The 25,588-nt window shown below is 44.4% G+C and overlaps 1 protein-coding gene across 1 annotated transcript; it reads right to left on the bottom strand.

Moving 5' to 3' along the window:
• Nucleotides 1–459: 459 nt before the first annotated feature.
• LOC306814153 (phospholipase A2 inhibitor NAI-like) lies at nt 460–5,919 on the bottom strand. The gene is made up of 5 exons (XM_079329940.1): nt 5,763–5,919; nt 4,600–4,716; nt 2,952–3,101; nt 2,701–2,841; nt 460–847 (listed from the first exon to the last, which is right to left on the bottom strand). Exons 1-5 carry the CDS (start codon nt 5,809–5,811, stop codon nt 621–623), a joined length of 684 nt encoding a protein of 227 aa, XP_079186066.1. The 5' UTR covers nt 5,812–5,919; the 3' UTR covers nt 460–620.
• Nucleotides 5,920–25,588: the final 19,669 nt, after the last annotated feature.

Here is a 25,588-nt window from a genome sequence, read left to right as displayed (position 1 = left end):
GAAATTTAAAAGTAAATGAGAGAGTGTCTGGTAAGGCAACTTCTTGCCAGAAGCAGGTTGCTTACCGCAGTGTCTTATACTCTGAAGCAAATATTATTTGTGGCCTAGGGCAGCTCTTCGAGCTGAGGGACTCCTCTTGTTTGGACAAATAGGATACATGGGTTGGAGAAAGGGGCAAGGGACCTTTCTACTCAGAATGAACTCTCAGGAACTCCTCTCCAGTCCCTTTCAGAGCCTGGAAAAGAAAAAACTTATTTGTAAGTTGCCACTAACACTGAGATAGTGGATGTAGACTCCAGGGCTGTCTTCAGAGCTCTCAGTTCCTGTGCAAGGCTTGAAGACCTCACACAGTCACACATGGTCCCAGTGTGGACAAAGCACTAAGAGAATGCAACACAAAACCAACCACAAGAGAGCTGATGAAGCTTTAAATGAGATTAAATCCATGCGGAAACAAAGGAAGCGTAAGTGCTGTCTTTATTCTGTGAAAATAGAAAGGAGAGCTTATCTGAAAATAAAATCCCCATTAGGATGAAGTAGAAGCTACAGCAGAAAGGACTAAGTTTCAAACCGCTGCTGGAGTTTGCTGTGGGTTTTGCTCAACCCAGCACTAGTGAGAGTCAGAAAAGTACCTTCTCCAGGATGAATCCTGATAGGATAGGAAGGAAGGTTGGGTGTGGAGGAGCAGCCCCAGCGAATGCCATGCTGTACATAACAGAAGCTGGGCTGCACTGGAACCGTTTCAACTTTATGTCCATCATCCCCAGGCTGTTTTTTCCATCTCCTACCATACTGCATTCAGAAATGGTGGTGCAACCTTTCATGGCAGCTTTCAGAGACAGTCCACCTATGCAGGGGAAATACAAAAAATACATGCTATGCATCAAGGGACCCAATCCCCAACATTAATCCCACCCTGACCAATGCAGTCCCCATTTCCAACCTAAGAACTGCCCATTCATTACATCCAGTTGGTTCCAAACCCACCAGGCCTGTCTATTCCCTGAACAAAGGTGAAGAAACAGCAAGACCATCTTTGTTGACTTGAAATACAAATGGTTTAAAATTGTCTTTTTTCTTTCTGCTGAGTAAAGATGAGTTTAAAAAAGTCAAAGCATTTACATTTAAAAAGTGAAAATATTTTAAGTAGTTCTCTTTCTCATGGTTAAAGATTCTTCTGCCCAAATTTTGACTTCCTAAATAAACCAGGGCTGTGTAACAGTACACCAGGTATTCACTGTCTCCTTCTCTCTCTGACCATCTCAAGACATTTGAACTGGATGGCTTTCTTTCAGTCAGATTTGACATGGAGTTCAGAAGTCTCAGTGAAAATACAACCTGAGCTATTTATTAAGAGGAATTCATTTTTGGATGCTTTATAGGATTTTAGCCAAACCAAGAGAGAAACCTACTGACAGGCCCTCTGAAACCTGAACTTGTCCTTTGCCACCACTGGTGCATTCACCAGAAGAGAAGGTGCTGAGTGCCTAACTCTCCATTCAGATATTCTTGCTGCTCTTGGTTGCTTTTGCTAATGCTGTTCATATGTCTCTGCTGTGTAGGTTATGGAGGTCTGGGATGCTTTGTTCAACAATTTTATCTCAAGTACAAATAACATGCAAAGGCACTTACTTCTTCACCTTCCTGTACTCCCCTGCACTGCTGCTTCCTCTGCACAGTTTATCACACTGCACAGGCCTTGTCCATTCACAGTGGATGATCAATCAAGTTAAGACAAGTTAGGAGCATTTTTTATTTAAGTGGTACACTGAATTAATTTTGCCACTCTATTTTCATTGTTGTGACTACGAAAATTGTTTTCCTTCATGTTGTCTCTGTGAAACATGATCTAATTCAGGGTTTGGACAGCACATTAATAAAGTCTATAGGAAGGACCTTCAGGCATCACATCATCAACTAGCAATATTATCAACTCAAAGGAACTTCATCCATAACTATATACAAGATAATTGTTTTCCAGTCTGCTTCTACAGCTGTTGTTGTTGCCCTTTATTTCCATGGGTTTTTTGCCTGCCTGCTGTAGCACGGGTGTGCCATGAAAAGTGGAATTCTTTTGCCTGCAGCAGGGGTGGAAAAGATAGTGACCAGAAAAATTACTGTCTGCTTTCCTCTCTCTAACTACAGGACCTGAAGTGGGAAAAATATTTCAGATGGAGCTGTTCAAAGGCTGGACTTCAAGGCAGGGGACCTGTCCCCAGCTTTCCTCATGCAGAAGCACCAACTGCCACTGTGCCTTGTCCCCAGGGACTGGTATTACCCCATGGAAAGCAATCTTTCTGCAAAGCTCCATCTGAATCTCCACTGAGCTGGCAATTGGCTTAGACCCAGATTCACCCTCATACATCCTAGCTGGGGCCAGCAGGTTCAGGGGCTTGGTCAGGTTTGTTACCTACCCATGTACCAGATTGCCCCAAGAAACAAGTTCCACTCTTGATCTCAGTTATGCCATGCTATAAAGAATTCCAGCAATTATCCATGCATGATTGGGAAGAAGGAAAGAAAAACAATGCCTGCCCTTTGGCCAGCTTGAAGTTTTCAGTTTTCAGCTTTAAGTTCCCCATATCTGCCTCTTTATTTCACACCTTTTGCCCATTTTTATCTCAGCAGTGCTCTATCTTAGACTAGTTTCACCCGTTTTACCAAGAAGATGAAAAACAGCCCCAAATGATAGGCAGTTACCAGCATTCATTAACCCAGCAAGGTCAACACATTGGTCTTCAGATCCTGTGCAGTTTACAACTTCATTACCACACTGAAAGGAGTCCACGCTGTAGCAGGCAGGACACTGGTATCCATTGGGCACATTGTTATCTGGAGGCACTGAAATGAAAGACATGGGCTGTAGCTGGTTTCAGTGAGGAAATGAGAGGAGTGCCACAGGTGGTGGGTCACTCAGAGAAGGGATGGGCTCTAGGGGGAATAAGAGTTACATGACACGGAGGTGGTCCGGCAGTCATCGCCCGTGCAGCAAACCAAGTGGCTCTTTGCTTTCACCTTCCCGTAGTTCACAGTGACAGGGCCAAGGTGGCAGATGTGGGATGGCAGGCAGGACTTGATGGATGAAGAGATGGCCATTCCCCCTGTCATGAGGCAGAAGGCACTGCCAAGTCATTCAACATAAAGTAATTCCCTCCCCCTACTGTCAGTTCCTGTACCAATTTCTAGGCAGCTGTTCCAGGGCCTGAGAGGGACCCCTGAGCCCCCTGAGAAGCATCATCAGTGAGCCAGGACACCTCATGACTGTGGTGTGACACACACCTCTGACCCATAGCACGGGCTTGCTCAGCCTGTGTAATATCTGCAGAGTGCACAGTCCATCACAGCCACAAGCACCCTGGCACAGCAAGTCTGGTCTACCCCATCAGCCAAGCCCAAAAGGTGTGAAGGGGAGCAGAACAGCTAAACTGAGTCTGCTGAAGTGCTTGAAGGATGAAGGGTGGGTGCACCAGCAGAAGAAGGCAGGCCCTGGAGCTGCCAACAGCAAAGCTGGTAGATATGAGCCAGACTCCTGTCTAAAAGCCAACAGTCACATCAGTGAGGCTGAGCAATGGCTGAGGCCATGCCTCTAACACAGCTCAGTGTCCAGCTGTGTCAGGGCTCAGCACCAGCTTTGACTTATCAACCACGGGAACATGGTTACTGGTTGACAACACTTCCTGTGAGGACAAGCTGAAAGAGTTGGGGTTGTTCAGCCTGGAGAAGAGCAGGCTCCAAGGTGACCTTATAGCAACTTCCAGGGCTTAAAGGAGCTACAAGAGAGCTGGAGTGGGGCTTTTGACAAGGGCATGAACTAATAGGGCTGGAGGGAATGGCTTCAGACTGAAAGAGGGTAGATTGAGATTAGATATTAAGAACAAATTCTTGACAGTAAGGGTGGTGAAACACTGAACAGTTGCCAGTAATAGTGAGACATTGGAACAAGTTGCCGCTGGAACAACTTTCTGGAACAAGTTGATGAATGTCTCCCATCTCTGGCAGTGTTCAAGGCCAGGCTGAACGGGGCTCTAAGCAACCTGGTCTAGTGGAAGGTCTCCCTGCTCAGGGCATGAGTTTAGAAACTAGATGATCTTCAAGGTTTCTTCCAACCTAAACTGATTGATGATGATGATGATTATGATAATAAGGTGACAGCTCAGCCCTGGTGGCCCTGCACGGTTGCATGGTGCCCCCCTCCCTGCTTGAGGACAGGCAAGCTTCTCTCTCCAGACATCACCAGTGCATCCCAAGTACTAGATGTCAGCAGCATCGTGTAGTTCATGGCTCAGTCTCCCAGTTTCCTGACTCAACTTCTTACCTTAGCCAGAATTAAAAGCCAGTGTCTCCCCCCACCATGAGGTTTTGGTCCTTCCCTCCACAACTAAGAACCAAACCCTCCCAGTAGAAAACTGCTTCTCAAAATAGGGGAATAAAGAGCTTTTCCTATCCCAGACTATCCTGGTCTCTGGGTCATCTGTCAGTAAAAGAAAAATTATCATGTTATGCAAGGATGGACCATACTACCAGTGACAAGTGGAGAGAGAGACAAGTCCCCCAGCCAGCCCCACTCTGAAAGTCACACTGGCTTAGAGTGTGTCTCACCTATTAGGACCTCATGAAGAATAATGCCACAGGTGTCTTCACCACCAGTGCAGGTTTTCATGGGACCAAAGCAGCTTTTTCCCATGCCGTGACATATCTCACACTGGAGGCACATCCCTGGGGAGAGAAGGACACATTCCTGAGCAGCAGTCATAAGGGATCTCACTTCCCCTTTCACTGATGTCTAATTTCAGCATTGATCAGCACTTTTCATCTACATTTCTCTTCCCTTATTTTTCCTGTTTCATTGTGCAATCTTGTTGGGCTTTTCCTGGAGTTGCTGATGACAGCAGCCCTACAAATCCCTTCATCCTGGCAGGCACGCAGGTATCTCTGGATTCACAGACCCCAAATTCTCTCTTTGTAGTGAATAAGGGCACATGGGTGGCTGGGGAACAAGAGCTGCCAGTGGGTACTGTCTGTACTCTGTACAAACCAGAGACTTTCTTTGTAAGCATTATCTCTTTGTATATCTCTTTATAGGCATTTGGAGAAACCACTTCAGCAGATACCTGCTGGAACACTTTAGGCAGACCAGAATATCAGATACTTATCAGGAAACATTTAGAAAGGAATAACATGTATTTTGACAGAGGACAAATAGGATCTCTTCCATGATACACAGCCACAAGAGTCCAGCAGGTAGATTAACAGGTTCAGGGCATGTGTCACTTTCCTGAACCTAGGTGCCAACAGAGGCACCTTGCAGTGGCTGTGGCATCTACTGCCACCCAAAACCTCCACGACAGCTGTGCTTTCCTAGAGCAGAGCTGAAGGATGGCTGAGATGACATGATGTCCAAAATGTCATGCAACCCTGGACATTAATATAATAAATTACCCCAGAGAACAATTCAGCTTACCAAAGGTCTGGCTGCCTCAGGGTAACCTGAGTCCCTCTGATGGTGATCCTGCTATATCACCAGTGAGCACCACAAAATCAGACTGTCAGCTCATGCTGTAAATGCCAACACTCTCATTGCACACTGGCTCATAGGACCAAAGATCTTCAAGAGTGGTCACCCTCACCCCTCTGCAGTGCAAATCCCCCAGGATGAGAGGGGTTTATGGCCCGGATGGCAGCAATAGCCTCACACATGAACCACTCCATTCCCAAACCTCTTTCATCCCTCACAACCCCACAAGAGCCAATGGAAAACTCACCTGGGTGCAGGAATGCCAGGAAGAAGCCGAGTCCAAGGGATACTCTCATGCTGATGGGATGTAAGCACAGGGAGCTGCCAAATCTTGCCCAACAAAGCACTGTGTCCTACAAGGGCTTTATAAACTGGAAGGAAAGGGGGGTGTTTTGGGGAAGTAGAGGTTGGGGAAGTTTTCTGAACAATATATATACTGCTGAGCACTAACACCAGTGCTTGCTTTTTCTTTTAAAGCACAGGTTTTGCCTTTTTCTTCATATGAGTGATGCTGTTTGGTTTTGCCCTGTTTAGAGCATGTATCCTGTGGGGTAAGACTGGCTTAACCAGATATTTCTCTGGTAAAGACTTTGAGCAACATTCAGCCTCCACCATCCATATGAATGATGGAGAGGAAACAATTTGAAAAGCCTTGCTCTCACTTATAGGCCCAAAGAAGCAAAGTATAGCAAGGACCAGCCAGGCAATTTCCCTGTGGCTGTTTTTGATGGCTGGTTTCCCATTTCTCCATTCTCATCACAGAATCAGGAGCTCTCATGCTCAGAGTACAGCAGGAAACCAGGCAATGCCAAGGCAGTGAGCTTCCTCTCCAAGAGAGAGTGCAGCTTCAGTTTGCAAAATGACTTCCAAAGCACAGCTTGGAGCAGGCTCAGGGTTCTTGGGGCTGAATACATCAGAGAAGCAAAGCCCATACTCCAGGTTTTGGTTTTGATATAAAACACTTGGAGATTAAAAAGGAAGTTTCCTGTTGTCCTTCTGGGCTTTAAATTAAACCAAGTCAGCAGAGAGAAAGCATTGAAGAGGTGCAAGGCAGCCTGGTCACAGATTATGTAAGGTTATAGCAGTTTTCCATGCCCTGCATCCTGTGATGGACTAATGACAAGTGGCAGTGACCAACTTGCCATTGGCCCAGAGGTTCCCTGCCTCATGTGCAGGTTTTATCAGATGTGCTGCCTCATTGAAAGCATATCCTACCCTGAAGATATCCTCTTGTCCTGCACCATATTGGACACAGATCCTGCAGGACTTTTAGCACTGGTAGACAGGAAGAACTGAAGTGCTCTCATGCCCCCTTACCATTTGAGACTAACTCTTCAAAGGACAGTGGTCTTTTCACATTTCCCAATATATTGAATAGTGCAATGGGACCACTTCTTAGCTAAGCCCACAGTGCTATGAGAATGGGAATCACAGTGGGTAAGAGCCTTGGTCCCCCATTTTCCATAAAGCTGATATCACAAGGAAACAAGGGAGAATTATATCTTCACCCTGAAATTCTTTTTCAGTTCACAAATGGTCTCATGCCACAGTAGATATGTTAAAATGAAATCAAAGCCCTGACTGCAGCCTTTTAAGGATTAAAATTAATTTCTTATTGGTCTTAAACCTCAAACAGAATAAAACTATGCCCCCAGGCAGGCTGGGGTACCTAGAGTGGGGTGATTCTGCCATTTGACTACATGTGGGACTGCAGATTCAGATAGGAAGATGAGAAAATGTGACTGTCTCTGCTGATTTCAATTTCATGCCCTTTCATTTAAGATGATTAGTGAAGTGCCTCGGGGACTTTTCCTGAGCAACATGACCACACTAGTTTCACTGAATTATGTGGAGCTCATCTGTTTCCCACCTCTCATGGAGGGAGGGTGTGAAGCTGCAGCATTTTCATGTGCTCTTTTAGAGATGAAAACAAGCATAGCAAGGAGGAGGCACAATCTGCAGCAATGAGAAACCTGGAAAATAAGACTTGTTAGAAAAGGGGAAAACAATAAAGGTGCTCAAGGGACACCCAGTCATATCATATATGTCTACAGAAAAAAAGGGCTGGATATGAAAAACTTTCATAGGGGGCTTGCTTGCACTAGGCATTGGGAGAGTTTTCAAACAATGATGATAGTAAAGCTGATTGCCTGGGAAGATGTGGATCCTCCATCCTGGGTGGCTTGGAAAAACAGACTAGACTAGTATTTATTAGGGAATTATTTATGTTGATAGGATCCTGCTTCAGGGCTGAGAGACAGATTAGATGCTATGTCTCAAGATTCTTTATAAATTAGTTATTTTATTTTCATTTAATGGTGCTCATGAAGTGCCTGTCCATGTTTCCAGAAGGAGAGAAGGATGATAGCACAGCAGTCACACTCTTCAGGGAGGTGAGAGAAAGGTTGAGGAGGTCAGAGAAATCTGTGCAATGAGAAAAGTTAAAAATCCAACCCTGAAAACAGCATTGGTAGGAAAGGGAGATGAAAAGGGATAAAATGGAAAGGAAGATCATTCTATGATCAGCAGAAGAAAGACATCCATCCAGCCTAGAGCATCTAAAGAAAAGAAAAGTGAATTTGTCCTGCTGAGTAGGACCAGAAAATTCCAGTGGATTTCATAAAATCAGAGAATAGTTTAGGTTGGAAAAGCCTTTAAGAGCATTGAGTCCAGCCATTAACCCAATAGTGCCAAGCCCACCAATTAACCATGTTCCTAAAAAAAATATCTACATATCTTTTAAATACCTCCAGGTATGGTGACACCACAACTTCCCTGGGCAGCCTCTTCCAGTGCTTGACAGCCCTTCCTGTGAAGAATTTTTCTTAATATGCAATATATCTCTCATATAATAGCCTAATGCTATTTTCTCTCATTCTGAGAGCCCAGAAATAAAGGTATGTCTTCAAAACATTAAAATAATATATAAGATTTACATCACAGCTGAAGAATCCAGGTCAAAAAGCTCAGAAAAAGAAAGAAAAGTAACAAAAGTGTGACAAAAGTAAAGGTTAGAAAGGACTGGGGTGAACAGTTCTTGTAGGAGATACTGGAGGAAAGCCTTGCACAGTCCTGACCGGCATTCAAAGGGAGGATTCCTAAGAGGAAATTACAATACTGACTTTAAAAAAGAAGAAGTGAGGTCAGAGCTAAGGATAAACCCTCTGATGGTGAGATCAGCTGGGGCCAAGAGGAGCACCCTCTTCCTGTGGTGAAACACTTGAGAAGGAACCAGAAGGACAGGATGTTCCTGGGTGAAGGGCAAATCCACCAGAGCCAAGCACACAGTGGCTGCCAGCCTCATCCCTTACAGTCACTGCAGCACTGTGACAAGGGCTTCCCACCCAGCAGCCCAAAGCCAGCAAAGCCCTTTCTGCAGTGGCAGACAAATCAGTGGCCAGGATGAAGCCCTGCACACAAGCCTGGGGTGCTCAGCTGCACCCAAAGAGTCACCCAGAGTACTGGCAGCCACAGCAGGGCTGTCACCCCTTGCCCACATTACCAGGGCACAGCTCCTGAAAAAGACTGGAGAGACCATCACCATACCCATTTTAACCACTATGTGTCTCTTTTCCTTCTTTTCTCTAGAACACAGTCCTAACTTTCAGCCTAGTCTCTCTGGGCTAACATTTGGGCTATGCTAACATGGGGCTTCAGCAGCTTGTACATCTCCAACAGCTCTAACACCTCCAGCAAAAGAACAAGCCTAACAGTGTTCCAAAAGCCCAGCACAGGTTCTGTGGGAGCAGTAGAGCAAAGGTGTCTCCTTACCTCTGTTTAACCATGATGCAAGGCAGAACTACATGTTGTGACACTTCAACAGTCGAGTTATCCAGCCCATAAAAAAAGCTATAGAAGACTCAAACCCACCCATTTTCTGAGCTGATTCCTTGTTCTCCAGAACAGAAATCATCAAGAACTGCCAGTCTGGTTAACCAGGCAAGGAAACATAACACAGCAATTCTAACCACTCCATGCAAGGCTTAGTGCACCTGTTCCAAAGAGTGAGAGCAGAGGAGCCTCACCATGTGCTTGCTGACTATAGGCTGAGGAAGTTGTCACAGAATCACAAAATGGTTTGGGTTGAAAGGGGCCTTAAGGACCATCTAGTTCCAACTCTCTCTTGCCTTCCACTAGACCAGGTCAATTTGACCATCATTTGTCTTAGCTGTGATTGCACAAATTATTAAACCAGCCAGGTGGTGGTAGTTCTGTATAAATCTAATTGCCACTCCTGATATGGAGCTTCCCAAGGCACCCCCACAGTTGTGCTCCCCACAGTGATTCACCAAGTAACTCCAGGTCAGAAGGGAGGGGATTTTATTGCCTCTCCCCACCTACTGCTGATGTGGAGCCTGTGCTTCCCTCCCTGGAGAGGGAAGGCTGGTGGCCCCCAGTTGGTTCAGGGGAGCAAAGTCAAATTCATGGCTTCATGGGGAGTCACAGAACCAAGAGTTTGTCAGCAAGGGAGTTACTGTGTGTCTGGAAGAGCAGCATTCCTGCAATAGGGTGCCAATTTTCACACAGTAATTTCCCACGTGGACTTTACATGTCATGGTGCCAATGCCAGCTCCCAGATGCCTGCACTGAGCCCTCTCCTTGCACCTCTCCCCAGACAGGGGCTCACTCCGTCTTCCAGCCCATGCTGGGTCTGCCTTACTTAAAAATACCCTTCAGGGTTCAGTTTCCAGCCTACCAGCCAGGTCAGTCCCTTAAGGTGAGAGCTCCTGTTGGCAAAGAATTTGTGAACCAAGGTAGAGAAGCTGAAGGCTAGAAATAATATGAATGCAATAACATAAAACTGCTGCTTAAATGCATTCTTATGTGGCTAAAAAAGATGGTAGTTAACAAGTTATTGCGCCTGAGAAAATACACAGAATCAAATTGCTGAATACTGTCAAAATATGAAACTGGATTCTTCGAGAGATTAGGACATTTAAAGGAGTGCAAAGGACATTTTATTTTACCTTTGACACTATGCCATTTATGCCATTAACATTGATGAATTGTTGGCACCCTGGCCAGTAGTTCAGCTGGAATAATTGCCAGGGAATCCAACTGCTTTACAAATATCCTGAAGGAAGATAAATTTGCACACACATCAGTGCGTTCAATGAACTCCCTGTTTTTCCAGCATGAGTCATCAGCAGTGTCATCTTTGAGCATTCAAGAAAACAGCACCTGTTTAATCCATTGGTGGATGATGTAGAATATACATCCTTATGAGATATTCACGCCTCATTTTAGGCATTCGTATTTCAGCCTCCTGTTCAGAGAACTGCTCCAATGTGCAACCTTACCAGCAGCAGAGTTCATTCACTGAGAGGGCTCCTGGCTGCCAGCTGAGGCAGACCAGTTTGCTAGTTTTAACTGGTACATTAAGCCAAAGTTAATGCTGCCATGGTCTGGTATCAAAAAAAACCCAATGAATACAAAAGACGAAGCCTTTTAGGACAATGTTAATATCCACACATTTTATTTATTGTTCATGGCAGTGGTTAGGACTCTCAAAATGGAATAGAAAGTCAGTGTTTCAGGAATCATGTCTCAAGTAACCTGGATCTGCTCATATCCCTTGAATATGAGGGATATATGAGCCCCCAAGCTCCTGGCAACTTGATTTAATGTGTATAGATGTCTTTATTTTTTCCTGCTTTCTGCAAGAAACGTCTTCCCTCCCATATAGCCGGAGCTGATGATGAAGGTCTCAGATCCTGGGAAGGCAGTGGACAAGTGTCAGCCTTCCACAGCACAATTTGTGAAGGAATTAGTGAAAACAATGGGAACATAAAAAGTTCTTTTAAAAGCGTAATTTTTTTATTTTGGGGGTGGTGGGAGAGGGCAGAAAGGAGCCAGCCAAAGGCAACCTGGTGATGAAGCATTGATAGACTGCAGGTGCTAAGCTGATCTGAGGGATTTTGGAGGACAAAGCTCCATTCAGCCACTCATCTACTCCTTCCCTCTGGCTATCCACTGCACCCATCTGCACAACTCTGGCACAAAAAGCCACTTTAAAACAGACCACATACTTGAAAATGTGAATTGGCAAAGGCATTAATTTTTACCCTGGACTACATTTTTTCTGAAAAATAATCACTCTACCAGTTTTCCACCCTCTGTCTTCAGTCAATTACTAATCAAGTTCCACCAACAGGAAACAAGATTTTATCATGAAAAGCAACAGTCACAGGTAAGTAAGACCTGCCTTGGAAATGGACAGATGCAGCCAAATCAAGAAAAAGAAAAATAAGTTGCTACCACTAGGCTTGAGAAAAGGCAATGCTGTGGCTACGATCTCCCTGCATGGTGGAAAATATTTGAAAGCAGGCATTTCTTCCAACCTTTACACAGATCCAGACTGTCTGTTTATACTGGAGATCTTTGAAGAGTGAAGATCCAGACAACCCCATTTTCCATTTTTTTCATAAGCTGAAGTGATCTGGAGCTGACTGAACCCTCCTTACGGTTTTTGGCATGCCATCTCTCAGTAGTGTGATGTTACTCCATCAATGCAAACCTTTTCTGTTGAAGGAATTTTCCTGAGTCTGCACACATCATTTCCAGTGAGTCCAGGTTTTATGTGCTTTTCTGTTAGCACCAGGTTCTGTCTCCTCTTTCCAGTCCTTTAGTGTAAAGGAAGACATAAGGAAAAACCCAGAAACCCATGCCCTGCAGCACAAGGAGACATGATCTCAGCTTTCCTATGATGCTCATCTTTCCCATCCCTTTCCAGTTCATTATTCATTGTGTGATAACCATCATAAAATAAAGGTATTCCCAAATGAGTGTGACAGCACTAAGAAGATCATGTCGATTAAAGCCAGCATTGGTCTGGGCATTTTTTAATCATCAGTCACTTTGAGAAAGCAAAATCTGTTACTGGAATTTGTCTGGTTGTTCTTTCATTCTCTCACATGCTCATGGGGGAACAAGTCCATTGCTCAAGGCAAGACTGGGTGAAACAACTGTTTGGCAAGTTGTAGTACTGTGGATGTTTCAAACTGAAAGAGAGTAGGTTTATATAAGATATTACCCTTTTTTTTTTTTTTTGCTGTGAAGGTGGTGAGGCACTGGAACAGATTTTCCATAAAAGTTGTGGATGCCCCATGCTTGCAAGAATTCAAGACCACACTGGATGAAGCTCTGAGCAACCTGGTCTAGTGGAAAATATCCCAGCCTATGGCAGAGGAGTTGGAACAAGATAATCTCTAAGGACCCTTCAACCCAAAGCATTCAGTGATTCTGTATTCAAATATAACAGGAAACTCCAGATAAATATCCAGAAATAGCAAACATTGTATGACAGGGGTAGAGATCCAAGCAAAACCCCAGAGCACTCAGCGTGGAGGTGCTGGGGTAGCTCAGCTCCAGCTGGAAGAGCCTGTGACACAGCACCATGTGGAGACATGGCTTCAGGTCCCAGGAGCAGGCAGGGATGGGGTGCCACACTGGCCCCCAGCATCCAGAGCAAAAGGAGCTTCCTGTGAGGCATGGAGGTGCTCACAGCTACCTCCCACCTGGTTTCACCAGTGATGGGGGAGCTCTGAAACCAGTGTCAGCTGCTGCTGGCCCTTGTCTGGAGCTGTGTGTGCCACAAGACAATATTGCTTGATATTGTTTGTCCTCAGATGCACAGATTGGAAAGAAGAAGGTAGACAGCACCAATGAATGACCTTGCAAGGGATAATCAGACTTTTCCATGACTTGTGCTGATCCTGTGATCAGTTTTGGGCCTCCCATTACCAGAGCATTTCCAGAGAAGGGAGCAGATAAGAGAGGGGTCTGGAGCACAAGTTTGATGAGGAGCAGCTGAGGAGCTGGGGTTGTTTAGTCTGGGGACAAGGGGGCTCAGGGGGGACCTTCCCCATCTCTACATCTCACTGACAGGAGGGGTTGCCAGGTTGGGTCAATCTCTTCTCTGAAGCAGCAAGTGACAGGACAGGGAGAAATTGCCTCAAGTCACGCCAGGAGAGGTTTAGGTTAGATATAGGGAAAAGCTTATTCACTGAAAAACTTATTCACTGAAAAGCATTGTGAAGCCCTGGAACAGGCTGCCCAGGGAAGAGGTGGAGTCATCATACCTGCAGGTGTTCAAAAAACATGTGGATGTGGCACCTGAGGGTATGGTTTGGTGATGAATGTGTGGTGGTGGAGGGCTGAAAATTTGAATTGATGAACTTGGAGGTCCTTTCCAACCTTAACAATTCTTTCTGTGGTTCTATGTCATGCTTTTACCTACTCATCCTGAAAGGATATGGACCAGGGTTTCTCTCTCACTAACAAATATCTTGGTTGTGGGGATAAAACACATTCTGGCAAGGAGCCTCTCCAGGATAATGTATGATAATTAATACATTTTCACAGATAGGCCCTCACTTTGCTATACCAACCAAAAAGGAACTTGCTGGTTTCAGCAGGTCAGGAGATCAGGCTACAGATATCCTGGCTATATGAAATCTTAATTTTACAACAGGAGTATCCCTAATAAAAAGTTTCTTAACTTATCAGTGACATATATGCAAACACAAATTCCCCCAAATGTGGTCTGTAATCAGTCTGCACTGTTTCTTCAAATATGGGATGTTACAAATATACCTGATAGGGATGATATACTGACAAATGACTGGTGCTTGTGTGTCTTTTAGGCCCCAAGCAGTCATCTGGGAAACCACAAGATTTTAATGAGCCTGCCCCAGAGACATTAGGTTTTATGGAAACAGATTAAAAGAATTTTACATAACAACCTAATCATGCAGTATAATGAGAAAATTTTTTTAAAAAGCCATACAAATAAGGCATGGGAAATTCCAGCCCCAGTGATATGAAATGTATGGAAATGATAATCAGGTGGATACAGAATGAAAATGAAAACAAATGTGGAAGAAGAAAGGCAGATATTTTAAACAGGGATTATAAGATTATTAAAGGCTAGGGCAGTTACCTATAAGAGAAAAATCCCTAATGTAATATTTTTCCAGAAAGTTTTTGTCATCTTTATTTTTTAGCTTTTGCATGAACATTGAGGGAAAGGTTAAGGTGTACAGCTTGGTTCCATATTTCTGCATGATCTTAAGGAAAACTTTAAAATGTCTATATCTCAATATGAAGAATTAGAAAATTCACTGGTTCATGGAAAACCTCATTATTAGGGTCACCTCACTCTAGACTGCAAGGCAAAAAAGGTTGCAAATAAAGATGAAAATGAAGGTGAAGCTGGGGGTTTGAAAAAGACTCTCTTGTTATTACATATCCCAAGACCAGAGAAATACATGAAACCTTGACTGCACACCCCATCACTGGGATCTGGATTTCCAAACCCTGTCAGTTTTTTGGGTGAAGATCCATTTTGAGCACACATCACTGAAGAGAGTATGGGAGCTCAGGCAGAGTTTTTGATGTAGCTCTCAAATCTGCTGAATCTGCCTTTGGAAAGCCATGTGAAGCTGCTCTTAGGGGTTTGCTGCAGCTCCTGACAGCCACACAGGGATTTTTCAGATGCTGGCTAGAGCGTCTCAAATGGTGCCTAAATGCATTTGATTGCCCAAACTGCAAGTTCAACCCCACCTGAGGAGGCAAGGCATTGCATTACCCCTACATTTTTCCCTATATCAGATGATCCAAAGCTATAAAACCCACAGATTCATGAGACGCCTGATAGTGCTTTGCATGACACAGTCCCTAGGAAAATTCAACTACAACAGATCCAGTTATGCCAGAACTGTGTGTGTGCATGGAAAGAGACAACACCAGGCCCTAAATCTCTTAGTGAAGAGACCTAAACTCAAGTGTGGTGTGCATCCCTCCACCTTTTCCAGGCTGCACTTCCAGCTGAAAAATGCTCGTTAGGCCTTGGCAAACAGCACTGGGATCACCTCTTCTTGAACTTCTTGAACAAACTGCTCCCAGGAGCTGCTGCTGTCTAATGAGCTCCTGTTTTCTTCATCAACAGCCTTGGAAATTATTTTTCTTCCCTGCATGGCAGGAACAACCCTGTTCTCACAGTTTCAGAGAAAGTGCCAGCCCAAACTGTGGCCAGGATGAAACACTGATAAGACTAAAGCCCACTGTCTTGTGACCCTGTAAGTTGTCCAAAATGAGAGCAGTCTGTGACCAACAATGTCATTCTGGTTGGGGTGTCTCAAAACCAGCCAGCTCTCATGTTTGCTGTACTCAGAGATTTGCTGGATGGCAACAAATCCCAGACCAACACCCCAACTCTTCAGAGCCCACCCTTGGACTGCTGGGGAGGTGCAAAGGCATCCAAAGTGAGAGTTTCCCTGCCCCTGAGGGGAATTTTTCACAAATACATCACTTGCCCTGACTCTTTGTGTCTGTGTGCTACAGCAAATCTGGGAGAAATGCTGCTTTCTTAGATGTTTAAGTATCTTAGATATCTAAGTGAGACCTGTAAGTAAGGTTAAGTCAAAAGTTATAAACCAAGTTAAATTCTGCTAAGTAAGTGTTCTTTTACTGGATTGCTAAATTTAACTTCGAAGTTACGAATTAGGCTAAACACTGTTAAGAGTTATTCCTCTGTTAAATTGTTACAGTTAAATTAGAAGTTAAATTTAAGGTATAAATTAAAGTCAAGTTGTAAGTTAAGCCTAAGTACTGTTGAGTGGTGTTAACATTTTAGGTCATATCCTTTTTATCCTTGCCCTCACTCTCCTTTTGTCTCTCTCTCTCACACACACACACATATACAGATATTTCTTGGCTCATTTTCTGTTTTCATTGGCTGAATTTCGTTTGGTTTTGTTGTTCCTTGTTTTTCCTTGGTGTGCCTTAACTGTCCAGTATATAGTAGTGTGAATCTTGCCAGTGAACTTTGTCATGCTATTGCTCAATATTAAATCTGGTTTTCACTGATACTCTCACCCTGCTGGTAATTCTTGAAGTAATTTCAAACACTCACGTGAAACAAGTGAGCTAAGTGAGTTCCTCATGGTCTCTTGGACAGCATAAATCCTGCCAAAAGTGACCCTACAAAGGACCTGCTGCTTGTCCTTGCATCGCTCATTCCCGTGACAGTCCCGTCGTGGTGACAGCCCCGTGTGGCAGGGCTGGGGCAGTCAGAAGTGACACTGATTCTGAAACCAGTGTGCAGCTGAGGCATGGCACAGCATCATGTGGGGGTGGCTCCAGCCACTCTGATCTCTGGTTACACCACCCATTGCTAAGGGAATAGTTTTTGTGCTTCACATGGGTTTGCAGCCATCAAGACCTGCAATTTATGAGGCAGAAAAGCTCTCTGGGAATACATGTCTTGACCTGCCTTTTGTCTGTGCCAAGAAATAGATTTTTCCCGCCATACTGGCCTGTCAGAGAGGAATTGTTATTTGGTATGGAGCTGGGGAAGCAGAAAACTATTGCCCTCACCCTGTGCATCCCAGGGGCTCCTAGTGCCAGAAAAAGAAGCTGTAGCCATGTGAAGCAAAGCTGTGGTGCAAGTTTACACTGCTGACAGAAATGTATTCCAAGGATTAACTCTGATCTGGCAGGCTTTGTTCTGGATCAGACCCAGGACAGACTGTACTGCACTGTCTCTAGGTCAAATCAGGTGTCATTTGACTGCACTAAGCCCTTATAGTAACTCACCATGGCAGTTAAGCCAAGATCACATCTTCCCTGTCCTTTATTGTCTGCTCTATGTCTCCTTCTCCTTCTCTTTCTCCTTCTTCTTCTCCTTATTTCCTTCTCCTTCTCCTTATTTCCTTCTCCTTCTTCTCCTTTGTGCCACTGCCAGTGCTCTTGTGCTGCCCTGGAAGGGCTGTTCATGATCTAACAATCATCCAGCAATGAAAATGGGTTCAGGCCTTGTGGCCATGCTGGCAGGGACAGAGGACAAGGTTGCAGCTGTCCACATTTAGCTTGGATGACACTGGTAGGGAACCACACACCAACTTTGTGCATATTCTTGGCCAGGCATGTATGAAAATATATCTGTTGCCTAAAGTCTGTTGTATGAATCTTGGCTAATTGAATTTAAATTTATTCAGGACTCAAACCTTGTTTTGATTAAAATCTGTGTTGTAACATGACTCAGAAACACATAGACCTGGTACAAAGGATTAGGGAAGCCCAACCTCCTCCTTTGCTCACTCAGTCCCTGGGGTTTTTCTGCTGGGACCTCTTGTAGAATCTCAGGTTCATCTTCAGGGTTGGAAGCACATCTCCATCATGGACTGAAAAGCTCAGTAAACCTTCTGCAGGTTCCTGCAGGAAGCTAAAAAATTAAACTCCTATCCTATGGGGCTGAACTGGCATCATTCAATGCTTGGAAACTCAGCTGTGCCATAGGTCTCTTATGACATCCCCATTCCAGGAATGATCCGGTGACTCCCATTTCTTAGACCTTCATTTGCCCCAGGCTGTTCAGAGTTTGGCTTGCTATGCATTCAAAGCTAAGTAATACCATGTGCCTGTAGCATGAGATCCCCTTCTGTGTTGGGCTGACATTCATACCAAAAGGCAAAGGCTCTTTCTTCTTTTGCTCTGCAACATGTCATGTCATGGACAAAGAAAATGTGCTCCTCTTATGGACTGCAGACAGAGGTTCCATGAGGGGGATTTAAAAAATCTGCCTAAACCGAATCCAGGATTAAAACAAAGTAATCCTGGACAATAGGCCAGTACCTGCTTATCCAAAATGCCTTTGGCCCCAAAGGAAATAGCTGTCTAATTAATGTCAGCAGAATTAGCATGTGCATGGTTTGCATGTGGTCTTTGCCAAGGTTACAATTGGCAAGAGCAGACTTTGCCAAGAGCAGCCTGCTGGCAAAGCCCCATATTTTCCACTGCCTATTCTCCCCTCATTTCAGATACTCTCCTCCACCTGCGGTGTTCTCCTGCAGTTTAAAAGCTGCCACCCATGGGACACATTAATCCTTTCAGAGTCAGCCTCTTCATCCACTAGGAAAGAGACCTGAGTCCCTTATGCAATATTTAACCAGCACTCTAAGCCAGGGATGGCTTTTGTCCCCATTTCAGCCTAGAGCACATATGCAAGAAACAACTAGTCCAGAACTTTAACAAGACATCACCAAGATGAATCATTACTACTAAGTTATGTGATTACTTAACATTCTGTATACATAACTGGATGAAATGAGCTGTCTCTCCTGTCTTCTTTCTCCTTTGTCCAATCTCCCCAGTTATCTTCATCCTCTGAAGCCAAGATCCTTTCAATACCTGCAGCTTGCCAGGGAGAGATGCCCCAGCTTGCTCTTTGAATTATAACACACCCTCTAAAAAAGTCTATGGATCAGAATTCACCTAAGTGAGAATATCCCTTAAGTGCATAAAAAGAAAAGCACAGTTGAATGAGTAATTGATTACATTCAGATTGAAATGGAAAAATCTAGTTGGGTCCTACATTCAGTTTTCTTCTGAACTTGCACAGACTGCAGCAGGTCTGTTTTCAGGGCTCAGAGATTAATTGAGGGCTCTGGGCTAGCTTCCCTGCTGAGGTGCTGGCTCAGGGACACCACCTGGGATTCACAAGCAGCTGTTCTCTGACTGTTAACAGAGAGATGGGAGAGGGAATCCCAGGGCTGCACAGGTAGAAAGGGCATTGGGGGTTGGAACTAGATGATCTTCAAAATCTCCTTCAATCCATAAAATTCCATTATTCTATTATGGGAGACAGTCTGTTTATAATATCATGTAGAGCAGGAAAATGGGGACTGGCTCAAGCTGAAAGAGGGAATGTTTAGGTCAGATAGTAAGAGAAAAATCTTTACTGCGAGAGTGGTGAGACACTGGCACAGGTTGCTCAGAGAAGTTGTGGATGTCCCATTCCTCAAGTGTTTAAGGCCAGGTTGGAAAGGGCTCTGGGTAACCTGGCCTTGTGGGAGACATCCCTGCCCACAGTAGGGGAATGGGACCAAGATGATCTTTAAAGCCCAAACCATTCTATGAGTTTGTAATTCTATTTCTTGGGGCCTTACCTGAAGGGCTGTTTTGCAGTGGGGTGGTGTTCAGACACTCAAAACTTGACTGAAAGTTATAAGGTTGAGATTAGCCCCAAGACACAGCACAAGTTTTGGAAAGGAGGCAAAATTCCTGACACTTGGAGGAAGACCACAAGGAGTCAGGTGCCTCCCAGGGGAGGAAACAGGAGGATCTCAGCACAGGAAGAAAGTTGAGATCTCCAGATTTTTATTTAGGAGGGGAATTGTAGTGGTGCAATTTGTGATAACAAAGAGTAGAGGTAAGCTGTGCCTCTGAGCAGCATCGAGTAACAAGAAGCAAGGATGGCCACCTGATATGGAGCATCTGTTTCTTGTCCTGTCTTGACCTATCTGGGGCTGGAGGATCTCTGACAAATTTTTTGCTAGGTGCACAAGCCCCAGGCAAACCTAGAGCCCAGCAAAATTGTCAATCTACTAAGGAGACAATAAATTTGGCAGATATAATCTCAAAGAACATAGAGCAGAGAAAGAAGCCTCTGCCAGGGCAGGGACCTTTTCTTCTTCTTCAGCAAAACCAACCAATTTCAATCAAATTGCTTCATGTGTGGGGAGGAAACACTGTGCAAGAAAATCTAACACAGGAGCAAGTGTCAGCTTAACCTGTCTAAACCAGACAGGCCTTCTGTTCCTCTGACATGCCTGTCTCCAGCTATCCTAGCAATACGTCTGCTTTTCCTTTTCAGATGGCATGTTTGAATATTGGACACAGATGGACACAGGATGTAAATCAGCTCCACATGCACAGTGTACAGCAACCACCACATTACAAGACTTGTATGCTCACAGTACTGCTGGCCTCCCACCAGTGATGGCAAGCAGAATGTCTTCTTTTTCCCACAGCAGGGACAGCAAGTGCATGGAAACAAAGGTCTCTGGTCCCTATAATACCTACTAACAAGGTTTGAAGAAAACATGAGATTTGGTAAGAGTTTTGCAGAGAGAATTGTGGCACCCTTCATGGCATGATCCCCAGTGTAATCCTTTGTGACATCACCCTTCTAGAAGCAGCACAACCCAAGGTGTCTTTCTGTATGTTCAGTCTGCTGCAGCTGAAAGTGGGAAATTGGCATAGGACTTCCCGAGGCAAGGGAGGAGGACTCTTCCCCAAACATTGATTCTCAATGGATTTCCATCTTTGTTTCTTAATGTGCTTTTTGTGCACTCTAGATTCCCACCAGTCATTCACCCCAGGGCAATCATTTGAGTGTTGCCACTCTATTAAATGTGAATTGAATTAGGCAGGAGGCAATTATCTATGTTGGAACTTTCCCAGGGTATCAGAGCTGAGATCCTCAGCAATATCTGATGAGATATTTACAGACCACAAGAAATGCAGTCATTATTTTATATTATGGTGTTTCCCACACTGCTTCTTAATATGTTTTTGGGACACTGGGCTTTAGAGTAAGTCAGAGATAGGAGTTAAATCACATCCCTCTATTGCATACCAATAGAATTTTCCTTTGAGATCTCTTTGAGTACAGGTCTGCTGCTACAAGTTTTTTTGCTCTTGGATAGTTCAAAAACAGTCTTTTGACATGAGACATGTTTTGTGTGTAGATTGAGCTCTGACATTGCTGAGTTCATGGGAAGTGTCCATGATTACTGCTGGTACTGATGATGGTTATTCCTGCCCTAACCTGGCCTGACTATGGTATCTTACCATATTCATAGAATCAGTGAATATTCTGAGCTGGAAGGCACCCACAAGGATCACCAAGTCCAACTGCTATTGTTAATGTCAGGCTGATTATGAGCCAGCTGTGTTCTCCCATTGCAAGCTGGGCAAACCACGTTGGTCTCTGTTAGGACTTTTGTGACAAGGCAGAGCAAGGGAGTTACAATCTCCCCTGCTGGGTGCCCAGTTCAACAAGGGTACCAAGAAACTGGAGAAGGAGCAGAAGAGAGATAGAAGACCAGGAGACAGAATGTGTGTCCTGGAAACAGATTCTAGAGAGCTGGAATTTGTATATCTGGTGGAGAGGAATCTGGAGGGGAGATCTAATAGGAGCCAACAAATAGTTGAACTACACTGGTGGAGCTGTTCTCAGCAGGCACAGCTGATAAGAGAAGTAACAAAATGAACTCTGGGAGGTCCACAGTGGACTTGTGGAAAACTTTTTACCTGATGTTGCAAAAGCATAACTAGAGGTCCAACACTGGATGTGAAAAAAGTCAATAACCTACATGTCAAGTCACATTAAAAAGGGGCAATGGGATTAATGAATCGCATGATTTATTGAATGCAACACGTCAGGGTTTGCTGGTGATAATGCAGAGTGATTACACTCAGCACAACAGTACAATTGCAATCACAAGCTTAATATCCCATGTCAACACTCACACAAAGACATATCTTACCAAAAGGTATCCCTTCCAGGCAGGGTGAAGAGAACAAACCTGCCATCCTGTCCCTGCAATTTCATGTCCAATTCTCATCCCCTGGTTAGATACAGCATCGGGATCATTTTTAATATGTTTTTAACCATTATTGTGAAAAGGTCTGTGGATGGGTGGTGTTGTGCAAAGGGCTGTGGTTCGGACTGTGGTCAAATCTTCCATTCTTTGTGGGCATGTTGTACAGAATATTTATTGATAAGACGTGTAGCTGACATTTGTGGGTATGGGGTAGAAAAATGAGACCACACAGCCTGTGCCTTGCTCCATGATCCCATGCATAAATGCCATGGTGACACAAACCACAAGGCCTCCCTCTGCTTTCTGTGCTTCCACCTGTGGGTTCCATGCCTTATTGAGCTTTGCACTTTTTGGACTATTTTACACTTTCAACAGCTGGGATGGAGGACCAGTCCTGGGTATGGTCACCAGAATTATTTCCACCCTCAGAGCTTTCCAGGACACAGGTAAATCAAAGTTATATAAAGTGGCCAGCCTTGTAAAGTGCCAGGAATAGCTCAGCTAGTCAGAGCAGGAGATTGAAGTGCAGATCTCTGAAGATGTCTTCAGACTAAGCTTCTGGGTTACAGTCTTCCCATCAGTTTTCCAACCTTTTTTCTGGGCATAGAGAGTTTACTGAATTGTTTTTGTTAAAAAAATAAGCCAGAAAATTATTATTTGTTTCAGGCTGATGTGGTCTAGAAGTTTCTGAGAGCTGAGATGAGTGGCCAGTGGCAGACAGTCTCTGGGTTGCCACCACTACCAACAAAATATGTACAGGACCATTGGTAATCTCAAATAACCTCTGCTTCATAGTAATTTGTATTTTGGAACTAACACAGCTTGCTGGCTTCCTGAAGCAGATTCATGCCCCATGTTGCATACAAATCAAAGATTGCAGCATGCAAAACCTAGGTCAGGACCAGTTGCAGCCAAATCATCCTCGACTTACTGGTTGTCAAACCCAGTTCAGAACTCATAATGAGCTTCATGTGCAAGAGCATGTAGGAGAACAAAAGTCTCATCTCACCTTATAAAACTAATTCAGTGTAAGTAATTTCACAGGCAACAGACTGCCTCCTAATGAAGTCAGTTATGAAACAGCTTGTTTGTGGGGAGAGGAGGCAAGATTTGAATCTGAACAGAACTCCACTGTGAGTTTTGGTACAAAAGAAAGACAAACACTGAAATGTGCATTTGCTTCCTTGAAGAAATATTTAAGGCTGCGTAGATTATCTAAGAAAAGCATGACAGGACAGGTAGAGAAAGGGGTCCTGGGCTGGCTGTGTGCTGCACAGTAAGAGAGGTGACACAGGCCAGCTGTAGAATGACTAGCACAAAATGTGCTTTTATTCATCTCTTCTTCCAACACACTAAGCTCTTCTGGTTGGTTTGCTGTCATACAAATTCCTTGTTAAATTTTGTTTAGCCTGACTGACATTGCAGTTCTTGAGAATCAATTACCAGTGGGTGTGATAATGCTCTCTCCTGCTCATGACAGTGCAGTACTTCAGGAAACAAAAGGATTATAACCTGTACGGCACTCATCTGCATGGATCACACTGGGGACAGGTAATGGAGAGGACATTTCCAGGAAAACTCTTTGCAGTCAGCAGGACAGTGGGGAGATCCTCCAAATTCCCCTATGAAGGCTGTACTGTAGGTCTTACAGTGTCTATGACTTGCAGTGATTCTGACTTTATCTGGAATATCAAGTTATAAAATGTGTGTTTCTGGTCTCATCTTAAGCCAGTTTTTCTTCTTTTTCTCTCCTTTTGTACAGCATTGTCTAAGCCAGGAATAGTGGATAATTTTTAAGTGTTGTAGATTCATAGCAAATGAGCTGGTTACAAATATCTATGGAGATGAGACAGACTGAGAATACGCAATCACTGCAGCTCCCACAACTTCCTAAGTTATAAGATCTTGGTTACTTCTGTTCCCGTGCACATAGACAAGAGTGAACGAAGAGGGGAAAGAGAATCAGAAAATCTGAATTTTCATCATGTCACAGATAAAAATCATAAGCCAACAGCAGCAAAGCTGTACTATGAAGTGTTAATAATGGCTCCAGAAATATTTCTCCAAGCTGGATTCCCAAGAAACAAATGTCTGAAGCAGGGCAGGAGGAATAAAAGTCAGTGGTGAGTAAATGGTGTCACAAGTTCAGCAAAGCCTTTGCATGGCAGCTCCCATTCTGACTACACTTCCACGGAATTCAACAAGATCAAGGACTCAGCACAAAGCTGGAAGGATTCATCAGACACTGCATTGAGGGGGTGCTATATCACCAGGAAGTGTGAGCACTTCCTTCAGTTGGTCAAATCCTGCATGGAATTCCATCAGTGGTAAACACAAAGGGTTTCAGTCCCAATCCAGGTAGTCCAGATCTCCTGTATTGCCTGCTGGTTTTCAAATATGTGCTTTTATCTTTTATGCCATGCTCCTCATTCTTGAGGGAATTTTCATTGTCCTTCATCTTCTGACACCCCTTCTGTGTTCAAATCATCCTTTTTCAGGCTGATCTTCAGGGTCTTGCCTCCTTCTTCTGCCCCTGGTTCCTCATCCAGCTTCAGTTCTTGATTGGCATCAACTATAACCACTGAACTAGCATGTGTCCTCAACTGAGGCACAGGGAGTCCAGGCTCACAATTAGGTCAGTTTTCTTTATTATGGCAACAAAGAGGAAAAGGTGGGGAAGCAATGCATAAAAGAGTATAAAACTATTCTAGGAAAACAGGCTCTGGAGGAACCCCAAAGCCTCCTTGTTTGTAGAGCCAACACCTAATGATACAGTCAGTCACTGTTCTTATTTAACTTGCTTCTTCAGCCAAGTATGTTTTTCCTAGGGAATGGGAAGCCTTTGCAAAATGCTTAACTACTCTCACATCTCTGAATCTCAGTGCAGAAGGAGCAGGGTGATGCTCTCCAGAGACAGACACTTTAGAGAAACCATAATTTGCTGGCTTGCAGGTCAGGCCCTTAGAGCCCCCTACAAAGCCATGCTGGGAGGAGAAGCCCTGCCTCAAACACCAACAGGGCTGGAAGACACATCATGAGTCATCTCCTAGCTGTCTCTAATACAGAGTCTGTGTGTAACATTGGCTTCCACAAGACACTGGAGCCATAGCAACTGATGGACAAAAGATGCTGAGACCCAGAGCCAGACCAGCTCTTAGAGGAAAGGCAAAGAAAAAGAAGAGAGGAGAGAGATCAGGTAATAAAAAAACAGAAAAAAATGGAAGGTGAAGGGGAGGATAGTGCTGAGGAATATATTTGACATAGGCAGGCCAGTGTGCAGGCTGCAGGCTGAGCTCTGGAGAGCAGCAGCCAGAGGCTGGGCCACAAGCAAGAGGATGTGAACTGCTGCCCAGGGACCTGCAGCCTGGGCAGGGGACAGGACATTCAGAGACACACCAGGAGCCAAGGACTTCAGGCTTTCCCCACACTTAGACTGTGAGAGGGTAAAAGCCCAGGGATTTCTCTGTTGTGTTCCTCATCTGTTCCTCATCCACATTGTTATCCTGTTATGCACCATGATTAAATTATTTTAAGGATCAAGATGTCAAAAAACTCTACTTCTGTGGGAAACTGGTATCAAGCCAGTAAAGCAAACCCAGGCTTTGTGAATCTGGGGCATGTGTCTGGAGAGGGGCCTCAGCTCAAGGGGTGTGAGTGTGATGGCCAGAGTGGCTCCTGGATG

Source organism: Erithacus rubecula, assembly GCF_903797595.1.
Source record: "Erithacus rubecula genome assembly, chromosome: Z".
Classification (NCBI taxonomy): Eukaryota; Metazoa; Chordata; class Aves; order Passeriformes; family Muscicapidae; genus Erithacus; species Erithacus rubecula.
Note: the sequence above shows the minus strand (reverse complement) of the source record. Positions and strands in the feature narration are given on the sequence as shown.